The sequence below is a fragment of the Trichechus manatus genome, unplaced genomic scaffold (genome assembly GCF_000243295.1).
Source record: "Trichechus manatus latirostris isolate Lorelei unplaced genomic scaffold, TriManLat1.0 scaffold00081, whole genome shotgun sequence".
NCBI lineage: Eukaryota > Metazoa > Chordata > Mammalia > Sirenia > Trichechidae > Trichechus > Trichechus manatus.
In genome coordinates this window covers 3855974-3869393 of record NW_004444017.1, presented here as the reverse complement: position 1 = coordinate 3869393, position 13420 = coordinate 3855974, and the positions used below count along the sequence as shown (strand labels likewise).

At 36.5% G+C, this 13420-nt stretch overlaps 1 protein-coding gene across 5 annotated transcripts in view; it reads right to left on the bottom strand.

Annotated features, from left to right (window-relative positions):
• WNK1 (WNK lysine deficient protein kinase 1) overlaps positions 1 to 13420 on the bottom strand; it is a 173028-nt gene that overhangs the window by 99184 nt on the left and 60424 nt on the right. For 4 of the 5 annotated variants that reach the window (XM_004381200.2, XM_004381201.2, XM_023735695.1 and 1 more), the window contains exon 2: positions 8477 to 8649. In XM_004381200.2, coding sequence (XP_004381257.1) covers positions 8477 to 8649 — 173 coding nt within the window. Of the gene's footprint in view, positions 1 to 8476; positions 8650 to 10105; positions 10262 to 13420 lie in introns of those variants that run through there. The other variant, XM_023735696.1, reaches the window with a different exon arrangement.

Below are 13420 nucleotides of genomic sequence, written 5' to 3'. Positions count from 1 at the left end.
TCCATTCATGTGACGGCTGTTATTTCTCTAGGATACATTCCTAGGAGTGGGATTGCTGGATTGTATGGTATTTCTATTTCTAGCTTTCTAAGGAAGCACCATATCATTTTCCAAAATGGTTGTATCATTATGCATTCCCACCAGCCGTGCATAAGAGTTCCAATCTCCCCGTAGCCTCTCCAACATTTGTTATTTCCAGTGTTTTTGACTGGTGCCAGTAATGCGAGGATGAGAAAGTATCTGACTGTGGTTTTAATTTGCATTTCTCTAATGGCTAGTGATCCCGACCGAGCATTTCCTCATGTGTCTGTTGGCCTAATGCTGTAATTCTTTACGGAAGCTAACTGTCGTTATCTTTGTTCCATGGAGCAGCCAGTGGATTTGAACCGCCTACCTTTTGGTTAGCAGCTGAGTACTTTAACCACTGTGCCACTAAGGCTCCTGTGGTGTCTACAGCATATGTAAATTAAAGTACAGGCAGTCCCCAAGGTTATGAATGTCCTGCTTATGTACAACCTGTAGTTACAAACCAATGCCCGTAAAGCCTATTATAATAAAAATTCGAGGTACATACAATGGTTTGTAATGATAAACAGGTGCTACTTTATGACACTCACCAAAAAGATTATTATTACCGTATTATTATGTTAAAGATGTTTTAGTGTATCTGTGTTTATTTTTATGCATAGAAAGGTACAATATATACCAAGACAAGCATTTGACTAACTCACGTTAGATACCAACCATACCTAACTGCTCTGACTTATGTACAAATTCGACTTAAAGACAGACTTAGGAAGAGAACTCATCTGTAATCTGGGGGCTGCCTGTATATGAATATAACAGCATATAGAACAAGTGTTGGGGCCAAATGGAACCATATTTGTGCAAAGTTTTTATTACATGAAAAAGTACAGTATTAAGCCTAAATATATTTATAGAAGTTGAGGATGTATAATGCAATCTCTAGAGCAACCACTAGAGTCCCTGGGTGGTGCAAACGGTTAACATGCTCGGCTACTAATCAAAAGGTTGGAGTCCACTCAGAGGTGCCTTGGATACACAAGGTTGCCATGAGTTGGAGCTGACTTGATGGCAACTGACCTTTTAGCAGAGCAACCAATTAAAAAAACAAAAACATAAAGAAATCAAGCTAAGCTTTTGGTTACCTTCTTACTGTTTTGCTCCTGGAGAGTAGAGACCCATAGTTGTGTCTTAGATGGCTGCTTGCAATCTTTTAAGACCTCAGATGCTATTCACTTCACTAGAATGCAGATCATGATTTTTGTGAACTATGTTATGCCAATTGACTGAGTTGTCCATGAAAATATGATCCTAAGCATTCAAACCCAGAAATCTTGGAAGGTGTTTGGTTATGTCTGAGGAGTTATCATATTTGTGTCTTCAATGAATATATGTGCTTGCACCCAAATATTTGTATTTACACATACCTACAAATACTTTTATCTATTCTTGCCATGTACACACCTATACCCATCCATATGTGCTCAAACACTCATTTTTACTTCGGTTGTACTGTGCTCACTACGTCTATGTTCGGTGCCACTTTTCTCATCGCCAAAAATAACAAGTTCACATGAGCCACAATGTCATCTACCCTGAGACGAGAACTAGATGGTGCCCGGCTACCACCACTGACAATTCTGACCAAGGTCACAACAGTTGGTCCTAGATAGAAAGGGAGAAAAATAAGCAGCAGAACTCAAATTCTTATTAAAAACAAACGAACAGACAGACAAACTGTAACAGTAGAGAATAGAGGACTCCTTGAGACTATTGCCCAGAGACATTCTTTAAACTTAGAACTGAGCCTACTCCCTGAGATCACCTTTTAGCGAAATAGCAGAGTGGCACACAAAATAAAGGCTATTACCTGTAAGATTGGTACCCTACTTAAAAACCATCAGTATGAGACCAAAAGGTCAACAATTACTCAAAAGCAAAGACGAGAAGATAAGGGGGCAGGGAAACTAGAGTACTGGAAAGGGAATAAATAGAACATAGTTAAAGAGAATGCTGACACATTGTGATAAATGTAACTAATATCACTGAACAAGTTGTATGAAAACTGTCAAATGGGAATCTAACTTGCTGTGTAAACTTTCACCAAAAACTCAGTAAAGTATTATATTTTAAAAAAGAAATCAAGCTAAAAAAGCTAATAAAAAAATCTGTTGCTGTCCCGTTGATTCCAACTCATAATGACCCTATAGGACAGAGTAGAACTACCCCATAGAGTTTCCAAGGCTGTAATCTTTACAGAAGCGGACAGCCACATAGAGGCTAGTGAGCTCGAATCGCTGTTTAGTTATCTGAGCGCTTAACCACTGTGCCACTAGGGCCCCTTAAAAAGCTAATGGAGAAACTAAAATGAAATTCTACTGTAGGATAATCAGAAGAACATTAATGGCAAAAGTTCGTTTTATGGTTTAAACATTGTCAAAACAGTGGTTATCTCTAGGGGTGAAGAAAGGGCATTTTCTGAGATGATGGAAATGTTCTATAATGTAATGGGAGTCTGGGTTTCACTAGTGAATGAGTTTGTCAAAACTTATCAAATTGATCAATTATGATTGATTCATACTTTTTACTCCATATAAGCTGTACTTTAAGGAAAAAGAAAGTCTATGAATATTGATTGATACTGATATAAATATTAGTAAGTATACTAAAGTGTTTATGGGTGAAGTATACTGGTATCTGTAACTTATTTTGGAATTCGTAAGAGGAATGACTAGATGGACAGGTGTGGAAAAGCAAATGTAGCAAAAAGTTACAGAATCTAGGTGGTAGGTATGTGAATGTTCACTGTATAATTCTTCAACTTTTCTGTACAAATAAAATTTTTATAATAGAATATCACGAAAAAGGTTAGGAGGCTAACTTACTGCATCTCTTTTCACATCTATAAAATGATAATATATATAAAAATTTTTTTTACATTAACTTTGTATTATATGACAATGCTAAATTTGTTTATTAGTTTTATAGATTCCGTGGGATTTTCTACATAAAGAATTACATAATCTGCAATCGAGGACAGTTTTATTCTTCCTTTTCAGTCTTAATGCTTTTACTATTTTTTCCTGTTTTTATGCCTTATTGCAATGGCTGGGTCCTTCAGAATAATACTGAATATATGTGGTGAAAGCAGGTATCCCTGCTTTTGTCTGATCTCATAGGGAAATAATACAGACTTTTACAGTTGAGTATGACATTATCTATAGGTTTTTCACAGATGCTCTTTATCAGTTCTGAGGCAGTTCCGTACTATTCCTAGTTTACTAACAGTTTTTAGTCATGAATGGATGTAGAATTTTGTTAAAGGCTTTTCCTGTATCTATTGAAAGGAGCATATGGTTTTTCTCTTTTATTCTGTTAATGTGGTGAACTACATAGATTCATTCAATAAACCAATCTTGCAATTCTGGGATAAATCCTACTTGGTTACAATGTATTACAACTGCTAGAGTCAAAAGATTTGCTAACATTTTTGCATCTATATTCATGAAAGATATTGGTCTGTAAATTTCTTTTACTGTAATATCTCAGGTTTTGGTATTAGAGTTATTATGCTGGCTTCATAAAATAAATTGATCATTGATTCCTCCACTTTGAGAAAATGTGACACACCAGCTTTTAAAACATTTGTTTTGGCATAAATTCCCAGCACTGCTAATAACCATGTTATTATTCACTTTTAGTATAGAGTATTAAGTTTTCTCCTTGAATTTCAGTTTTTAAGCTCTATTACTGGACTTGTTCACCTTAAAATACAACTCAAATTCTAATCCTAATCTTTCACCAAAACTAGCTTGCTTCCTTATCTTAATTTTTCTGTTATTGGTACCAACTATTTCTTAAGTCATTTCTGATTGCTTTCTAGATACCTATATACAGCATCAAGTTGTATCCATTATTTCTTTGCAAGGCTTCTTACAGTCACTCCTTCCATTCTACAACTAACTCCCTAGATTTTTAGAGCTTTTTTAAAAGTTATCACATTTAATGAGCAGCCACTGTGATACAAACATCAAGGTAAACTATCTATCTAACTAGAACTCATTTAGTTTAATCCTCACAGCAACTTTACCAAGTATTATTGCCATCTCACCAACAAGGATAGTGAGCCCAAGGCCACACAGCCACACAAGAGCTTGGGCTGCTACTATTAATGACTGGCCACCCATCTCTCTTGTATACTACCACTGTTATTATTCTTAGTTGCTGATGAGTCAATCCTGACTCATGGTGACCCCAAGTGTGCAGGGTAGAACTGCTACATAGGGTTTTCAAGGCTGTGATCTTTCAGACAGATCACCAGGCCTTACTTCTGAGGTGCCTCTTGATGGGTCTGAATTGCCAATCTCTTGGTTAGTAGTCTAGCGCTTAATCATTTGCACCACTCAGGGAACTCCATACTACCATTAGATAAATCTTTCTAAAGGACTGTTAGCATAGTCCTAACAGCGTAGATAGATACTCAAATGTTTTCTGACTCATTCAAAACATTATGTCACTGCTGGATCATGATCAAAACCAAAAATATCCCGAGGTCTTCTTTAAACCAAACAGTAGTTTAACTTAATTAGTAAAGAATGTCTGCCTTGAGCATTGTGCTCTTTTAAGAACTATCTGGTGTTGTTGCTGTTAGGTGTCAGCTCAAAACGACCCTATGTATAATACAACAGAACAAAATGCTGCCATCCTCACAATCAACCGTTTGCTATGTCTGAGCCCATGGTATCTATATGGGATCAAACTGACAACAGCAACTTGAAAAATTAGATAGGAAAGTTAAGGAAATTTAGGGGACAGTGAGTTTACGTTAACAGTGGAGAAATAATTCAGAAAAGGAGGGTGAGAATGGTTGCACAACTTGAGGAATGTAATCAATGTCACTGAATTGTACGTTGTATGTAGAAATTGCTGAATTGGCATATGTTCTGCTGTGTATATTCTCAAGAACAAAAAACTAATTTTTAAGAAGAAAAAATGGTAAAAAAAAAAAAAAATTTTTTCAGTTGTTTCCGATTATCCTTAAATTAAAGCAGAAACTAATCTTTTGCACTGCATTCAAAACTCTCCACAGTGTGTTCCTAATCTAATGAAGCCTTATTTGCTATTATTCTCTTTTATTAACTTTCTATTTTTAACCAAATGGGTTAGCATACAGCTAACTTTACATTTACTATTTTTTATATTATTCTCATACCATCTCTCCACTTACAGAAAACCTGTTTATTCTTTAAAGGTCATAAATGGATGTTTAAATCCTATCATTTTGGTAAGGACCTTCAAAAATCATCCCAGCCAGTAGGAAGGGATCATACCTTCCGAAATGTTATTAAAATGAAAATTACACATATATTTTGACTCTACCATTTCAATTTGAAGAATATTTTTTTTTGGTACTGTCTTACCCTTCATCAAACAAGAATATGTTTTACAGGAATAAATAAGGAAACACATATAAGTATGATTACTGTAGCACTGTTTGTAAGAGGATCCAGTTTGTCCCATACAACCAAGTGGAATGGTTCTAGACTCAGAGAAGTTAAACGTGGTGGGAATGAAAAGTGATACTAAAAATAGGATAGTAAAACCACCACAAAAAACTATCTTAAGAGAAAAAAGTGACAACAAGGCACTGTCAGTTCAGATAAGACATTTAAAAAAAGATTTCCCTGATATAGTATCTCAGGGTCCTTCATTAAGGTTGATTCTTGCCTAATCACCTTGAAGAAAAGCCTAGCAGTTAAAAAGCCCCACTTTCACAACAGAACTCCTAATTAGCTTTCTAGTGTCAAAATACCTCACATTATACAGAACTAGATGGTGCCCGGCTACCACCAATGACTGCCCTGACAGGAAACACAACAGAGAGTCTCTGACGAAGCAGGAGAAAAGTGCGATGCAGAACTCAAACCCTAGTAAAAAGATCAGACTTAATGGTCTGGCTGAGACTGAAGGGACCCCAGAAGACATAGACCCCGGACTCTCCGTTAGCTAGCCCAGAACTGAAACCATTCCTGAAGCCAACTCTTCAGACAAAGATTAGACTGGACTATGGGATATAAAATGATATTTGTGAAGAGAGTGAGTGCTTCTTAGCTCAAGTAGATACATAAGAATAAATGGGCAGGTCCTGTCCGGAGGCAAGATGAGAAGGCAAAAACGGACAGAAGCTGGTTGAATTGACACGGGAAATCCGGGCTGGTAACGAGGAGTGTGCTGTCACATTACAGGGATAGCAGCTAGGGTCACATAGCAATGGGTGTATAAATTTTTGTATGACAAACTGATCTGAACTGTAAACTTTCACTTAAAGCACAATTTAAAAAAAAATTCATATAAACTGATAACTAACTCATGATTAAATGAGGGATAATTATAGTACCTATCCCACAAAACTGGAAGACTAAATGCTAAGAACAGTGTTGAAAACCCTATGGAGTGCAGCTCAACTCTGCAACACATGGAGTCGCCATGAGTTAGAATCAGCTCGATGGCTTTTTTTTTAAATAGACTTAGTCGACCAGTTGAGACCAGAGAACTCCCTGAGACTATTGCCCTGAGATACTTTAAACTTTCAACCAAAACTATCCCCTGCGATCACCCAACAGAGTGGCATACAAAATAAAGGATAATTACCCATAAGTACAGTGCTCTACTAAAAAAACATCTATCTATATGAGACCAAAAGGTCAACAATTACTCTAAAGCAAAGATGAGAAGATAAGGCAGCAGGGGAGCTAGAATACTGGAAACAGAACAACCAGAACACAATTAAAGAGAATAGTGACACATTGTGAAAAATTGTAACTAATGTCACTGAAAATCTGCATAGAAATTGTCAAATGGGAACCCAATTTACTATGTAAACTTTCACCAAAAACACAATAAAATATTATTTACAAAAGGAAGAAAGAAAGGCAAGGTTTGCAGGGATGGAAGACTAAAGGTAGGAAACTATGCATGAGAAGTTTAGTTGCGGTCATGTTGAGTTAGAAGTGCTTTTAGACATCTACAGCAGCAAGTATATACACAGCTTTGGAACTCAGGAGAAGAGCACAGTAATAGTGATTCAGGTGTTAGCAGAATGAAAAAAGAAACCCAAACCCACTGCCACTGAGTCGATTCTGGCTCATAGAAACCCTGTAGGACAGAGTAGAACTGCCCCACAGAGTTTCCAAGGCTCTAATCTTTACCGAAGCAGACTGCCACATCTTTCTCCCACAGAAGGGCTGGTGGGTTCGAACGACCAACCTTTCGGTTAGCAGCTTAGTGCGCGCGTAATCACTGTCCCACCAGGACTCCTGTTATCAGAATACAGATGGTAAATTAAGCCATAAGGAAAATGGGATTGTTTAGGGGGCTAAAAATCTGAGACACCAGTTGTCAAGCTGTGATGACAGAGAAACTTTTAGACAATGAAAGCCTGAAATAAGATAATCGCAGTGGGAAATACAATTAGACTGAAGAGAGGTATTTTTCAAAATTAACATTTCTTGTAGCATGAGTGGGTGTGGGGGAAAGGATAATCAAAACATGGTTTGTAGAATTCAAGCCTGGATGACTATGAAAAAGGTGCTGCCATAAACAAAGTTAGAGCAGTTAAGTAGGGAAATTAGGATTTGCAGGGAGGAAATGATCTGCTGGCTTTGAACATGTTAATTTTGAACATTCAAGGGTGTACACCATCCAGAAAATACAGAATCAGCTCTTTAAGGCAAGTAATGAAGAATAAATACATATCACAGTGACAAATTTTAAAACTCCACTGCCTCTGCAGTAAAAAATTATACCATATATTTACACAAGCCTCCTCTCTGAGTACAAATACTCTAAAAGACCTGGGATTACAAAGGTATACTCCAACTCTTACCTAAAGCACTCTATAATAGGGAACAGGAAAATTTCTGCATTTGATCTTTGTCAGGTTCCTTAAAAGAGATTAGGATTTACCTTCAATTTCTGATGCTATGAGAAATGGAACTACAAGTATTTTTCTTGGACTAACTGTCACAATATATTAATGTTAGCATTTGATACAGTAGTTACATAGATGTAGCAAAAACTACCCGAAACAAGGTTATCAAATAATTTTTTTTTAGTTCAGTAAGGTTTAACCTCATTTTAACCACTAGAGGGCTACCTTGTCATTTGCTTTCTGATCCCTTTGTCAGTTTTAGAAACACAAATCAGTATGGCTTAAAATAGCTAGGTTTATTCTGCAATAACCTCTCATTTCAATATTTGCAATAAATAATTATCAACTCACTTTATACACAAGAGAACTACGTGGGCAGGAAAATGTGCTAATATACTAATAGTAGGAGGGACTGTTCTGGTTAGTAGGCTGGACAACAAAAGACTGAGGTCTGAAACCAAGAAAAATCAAATAAATGCTCTCATACTTCTCAGTCAACATTTAATATATTGATGGACTTACGTTTTAAGTGTTCCAGATGTCATAAGTTCAGTCACCAAAACAATGCACTTTTTTCCTTTTACTGTAGATTCCCAAGAATCATAGAATCGAACAATATTTGGATGCTGAAGACCTTTTAACATTTCAGCCTCTTCTTTAAATCTCTGCCTCTCAGACTTTGTTAACTTTCGATCCTAAAAGCACAAACCAAAACAGAATCTGGTTTAAAATGATAAAACACCAGTCATATAGTTATATTTAGTGCTAAACATTTACTAAATCATAATGATCAATAATGCTGAAACAAAACAGGAACGATATAACATTCAAATTATTAATAATAGTTCATCAGCCTGTCATCAGAGCATGAGAACAGGCTAAAGTATATTTAAGAAAGCTTTGGGTCATAAAGTCATACTTGAGATTATTTTAGTACTATTATTGTTAATGTGAACCTGAAATGCAGTCTTATTTTGTAAGGTGCAATTAAATTGCCTCTTCCCCAAAAAGTCACTTATTGCTAGAGATACGCAATTTAATGTAATGGGTTTTGGAAGCAGAAAGATCTAAATATAAATTTCAGTTCCATCTTTATTTACACTGATAGAATTTCCTTTATAAGTATATACCATCTCCTCACAGGATTGTTCTGAGAAGTAAGTAATCTAGTAAGTATGCTTTCCTGGTACTTCATAGGTTAATTCACTTATTATCAGAGATGAAGGGAGTAAAACACTTAATTTTTATTCTTCCCCTGACAACATCTCATACAGACAAACTCTGAATTATTCCGTATATTAAAACCAAAACTGGCATATTCTGTCAAAGCATGCAATCTGTATTTTAATGAAATATTCTACGCATATAAGAAAGCAATACATCCATCACACAGTTAAATAATTAAACATTACAGATATAATTTAGAGTCTCCTATGTACCTAGAAAGGAGCCCTGGTGGTACAGCGGTTAAGTGCTCGGCTACTAACCAAAAGGTCAGCGGTTCACACCCACCAGCTGCTCCACAGGAGAAAGATGTGACAGTCGGCTTCCGCAAAGATTTACAGCTCCGGAAACCCATTCTTACAGGGCAGCTAAGAGTCGGTAGTGGGTTTGGTTTTTGGTTATGTACCTTGATAGTCCACTCCACCCCTACTCTTTGAAAAATCATTTCCTATCCTTGAAAAACCATTACCTGAATTTGGATGTACCTTTCCCACATGCGTTTTTATTCTTTATACAAAACGTTACAATTTCATGAAATAGTATTATAGAGCGTATATTCTTTAAAAGCTTTTCATTTTCCCCTCAGAACTGTCTGAGATCACCCATTATGGTATACAAAGAGACATTATAAGACATTCATGGCATTATTGTAATCCTGATTAGTTTATTGTCTGAATATATTACAATGTATATTACCTACTGATGTATCTTTAGATTCTTTTTTTTTTCTATTATAATACTGCAATGGTGTTGCAATGTTAATCTCCTTGAGCACATGTGTAAAAGTGTCTCTAGGACACAGGTTCATAACCTGGGGTCCACAAACCCCATTTAGATGGGTTTGCAAAGTTGTATGAAAATAAATATATCTTTTTCATTAACTTCTAACTGAAATTTAATATTTGCTTCAATTATGAATGTACATACCTAGTAAGAATCAGCAGCACCTGTGACTTTTGTCACCAGTAGACCTCAGATACTTTCACGTCACATAATATTGGTTGCAGATATCTCAAGATCCCATTTACACGCATCATTACTTTGAAAATATGGCAGCTAAACTTTCCACTAAATCTTATCAGTATGCATTAGCAAAAAAAAAAAAAAAAAAAAAAAAAAAAAACCAAAAACAAAACCCACATTAAATCACACACACACAAACACAAATTTTATAACAATTTCGATAGAATTGGTTTCCATTGTAATCTTACATATTTTGTTATATGGACTTAATTTTTTTTTTTTATTCTAGCCTTCAGCAGAATGCCAAAAGGAATCTGAAGAACAAAATAATGTTAAGAACATCTATTAGGTTATACGGTGTTAAGGATGGAATTATGTCCTAAAAAATACGTGTTGAAATTCTAACCCCTAAATGACCATGTTTAGAAATAAGTTTTTGTTATGTTAATGAGGTTATGGAGTCCCTGGGTGTCAAAACTGGTTAAGCTCCAGACTACCAACCAAAGGGTTGGTGGTTCAAACCCACCCAGAGGCACCTCAGAAGACAGGCCTGGTAATCTACTTCACAAACGTCGCTGCCTGGAAAGCCGTATGGAGCAGTTCTACTCTGCACAAGTAGGGTTGCCATGACTTGGAATTGACTAGATGGCAACTAACAAAAACAACAGTAAGGTTATACCAGAGGAAGGTGGTGTCTTAAACCTAATCACTTGTGAGTTATAAAAGGAGCAAATAGACACAGAGACACACAGAGATGCCATGTGAGGACTCATCTACAGGCAAAGGAATGCCAAGAATTGCCGGAGACACTGGAAATGAGGAAAGGGGCCCACAGAAAGAACTGATACGGCGGAGACCTTTTTGGCCTCTACCTAGAACTATGAGAAAATAAATTTCTGTTCTAAAGTCATGTACTTGTAGTATTTGTTACAGCAGCACTACATAATTAAGACATCATGGCTAGCAGTAGATTGTTGGATCATAGGTTATAGGCATATAACATTTTCACAGACACTGAAGAATTTTTTTTAAAAGGACTGTATCAATTTACCCTCCTACAAGAAGCATATGAAGGCTCCCATTGCACCAATCATACCCTGTGTTTCTTCATCTGATTTTGTAAGAGTTCCTCTGAGACCATCTCAGGAACAGATTTGATGAACTGAACATTAATGATCGAAAGCCAGACAAGTTGTGGGATGACGTCAAGGATATAATACATGAAGAGAGCAAAAGGTTATTAAAAAGACAGGAAAAAAAAGAGAAGACCAAAATGGATGTCAGAAGAAACTTACTCTTGAACTTAGAATAGCTAAAGTGAAAGCAATAAATGATAAAGTAAAAAAGCTGAAGAGAAAATTTCAAAGGGCGGCTCAAGAAGACAAAGTAAAGTATTGTGCAAAGACCTGGAGTTAGAAAACCAAAAGCGAAGAACACACTTGGCATTTCTCAAACTGAAAGAACTAAAAAAAGAAAAAATTCAAGCCTCAAGTTGCAATACTGAAGGATTCTATGGGCAAAATACTGAGGACGCAGGAAGCATCAAAAAAAAGATGGAAGGAATACAGGGAGTCACTGTACCAAAAAGAATTGGTTGACGTTCAACCACTTCAGGAAGTAGCATATGATAAAAAAATCAATGGTAATGAAGGAGAAGTCTAGGCTGGACTGAACACACTGGCAAAAAACAAGTCTCCAGGAATTCACGGAATACCAACTGAGATGTTTTAACAAAGGGATGCAGCACTGGAGGCACTTGTCTATGCCAAGAAATTTGGAAGACAGCTACTTAGCCAACCAACTGGAAGAGATCCACATTCATGCCCATTTCAACAAAGACTTCATGCCCATTTCCAAAAGAATGTGGAAATTATTATGTGTTGTGAGGTTGTTAACCATTGTCATAGGGTAACGTGTACTAACTGTTAAATGAGAAACTGTTTTGTTCTAAAAGCTTTCATCTAAAGTGAGAACAGCAGCACAATTGGAAGAGCGTAGTCGATGTCACTGAACTGTGCATGTAGAAATTTTTGAAATAGTCTATCTTTGGCTATGTATATTTTCACTAAAAAAAAAAAAAAAAAAAAAAAAAAGGTCGAGAAGGGAGAGGGTTAACATGTTGTGGGGTTGTTAACCAACATCATAAAACAGTATGTGTGTACTACTGTTTCATGAGAAACCATTTGTTCTGTAAGCCTTCACCTGAAGTACAATTAAAAAAAAAAAAAGAATGTGGGAATTATCAAAACAATATCCTTGATATCACACACAAGTAAAATTTTGCTGAAGATCGTTCAAAAGTGGCTGCAGCAGTACCTCAATAGGGAACTGTCAGAAATTCAAGCTGGATTCAGAAGAGGACGTGGAACGAAGGATATCACTGCTGATGTCACATGAATCCTGGCTGAAAGCAGAGAATACCAGAAAGATGTTTACCTGTGTTTTACCGACTATGCAAAGGCATCTGACTGTGCAGAGCATAACAAATTATGGATAACAATGCAAAGAATGGGATTCCAAAACACTTAATTGTGCTCATGAGGAACCTGTACATAGACCAAGAGGCAGTCGTTCAAACAGAACAAAGGGATTCAAAGTCAAGAAAGGTGCGGATCGGGGTTGCATCCTTTCGCCATACTTATTCAATCTGTATGCTGAGCAAATAATCCAGAAACTGGAATATATGAAGAACACAGCATCAGGACTGGAGGAAGACTGATTAACAACCTGCGATATGCAGATGACACAACCTTGCTTGCTGAAAGTGAAAAGGACTTGAAGCACTTACTGATGAAGATCAAAGACCACAGCCTTCAGTATGGATTACACCTCAACATAAAGAAAACAAAAAGCCTCATAACTGGGCCAACAAGCAACATCATGATGAACGGAGAAAAGATTGAAAATGTCAAGGATTTCATTTTACTTGAATCCACAATCAACACTCACAGTAACAGCAATCAAGAAATCAAAGGATATATTACATTGGGCAAATCTGCTGCAAAAGACCTCTTTAAAGTATTAAAAAGGAAAGATGTCACTTTGAGGACTAGGGTGTGCCTGACCATGGGCTTTCAATTGTATCATATGCATACGAAGACTGGACAATGAATAAGGAAGACCAAAGAAGAATTGATGCCTTAAATTATGGTGTTGGTGAAGAATACTGAATATACCACAGACTGCCAGAAAAACAAACAAATCTCTCTTGGAAGTACAGCCAAAGTGTTCCTTGGAAACAAGGATAGCGAGACTCTGTCTCACGCACTTTGGACATGT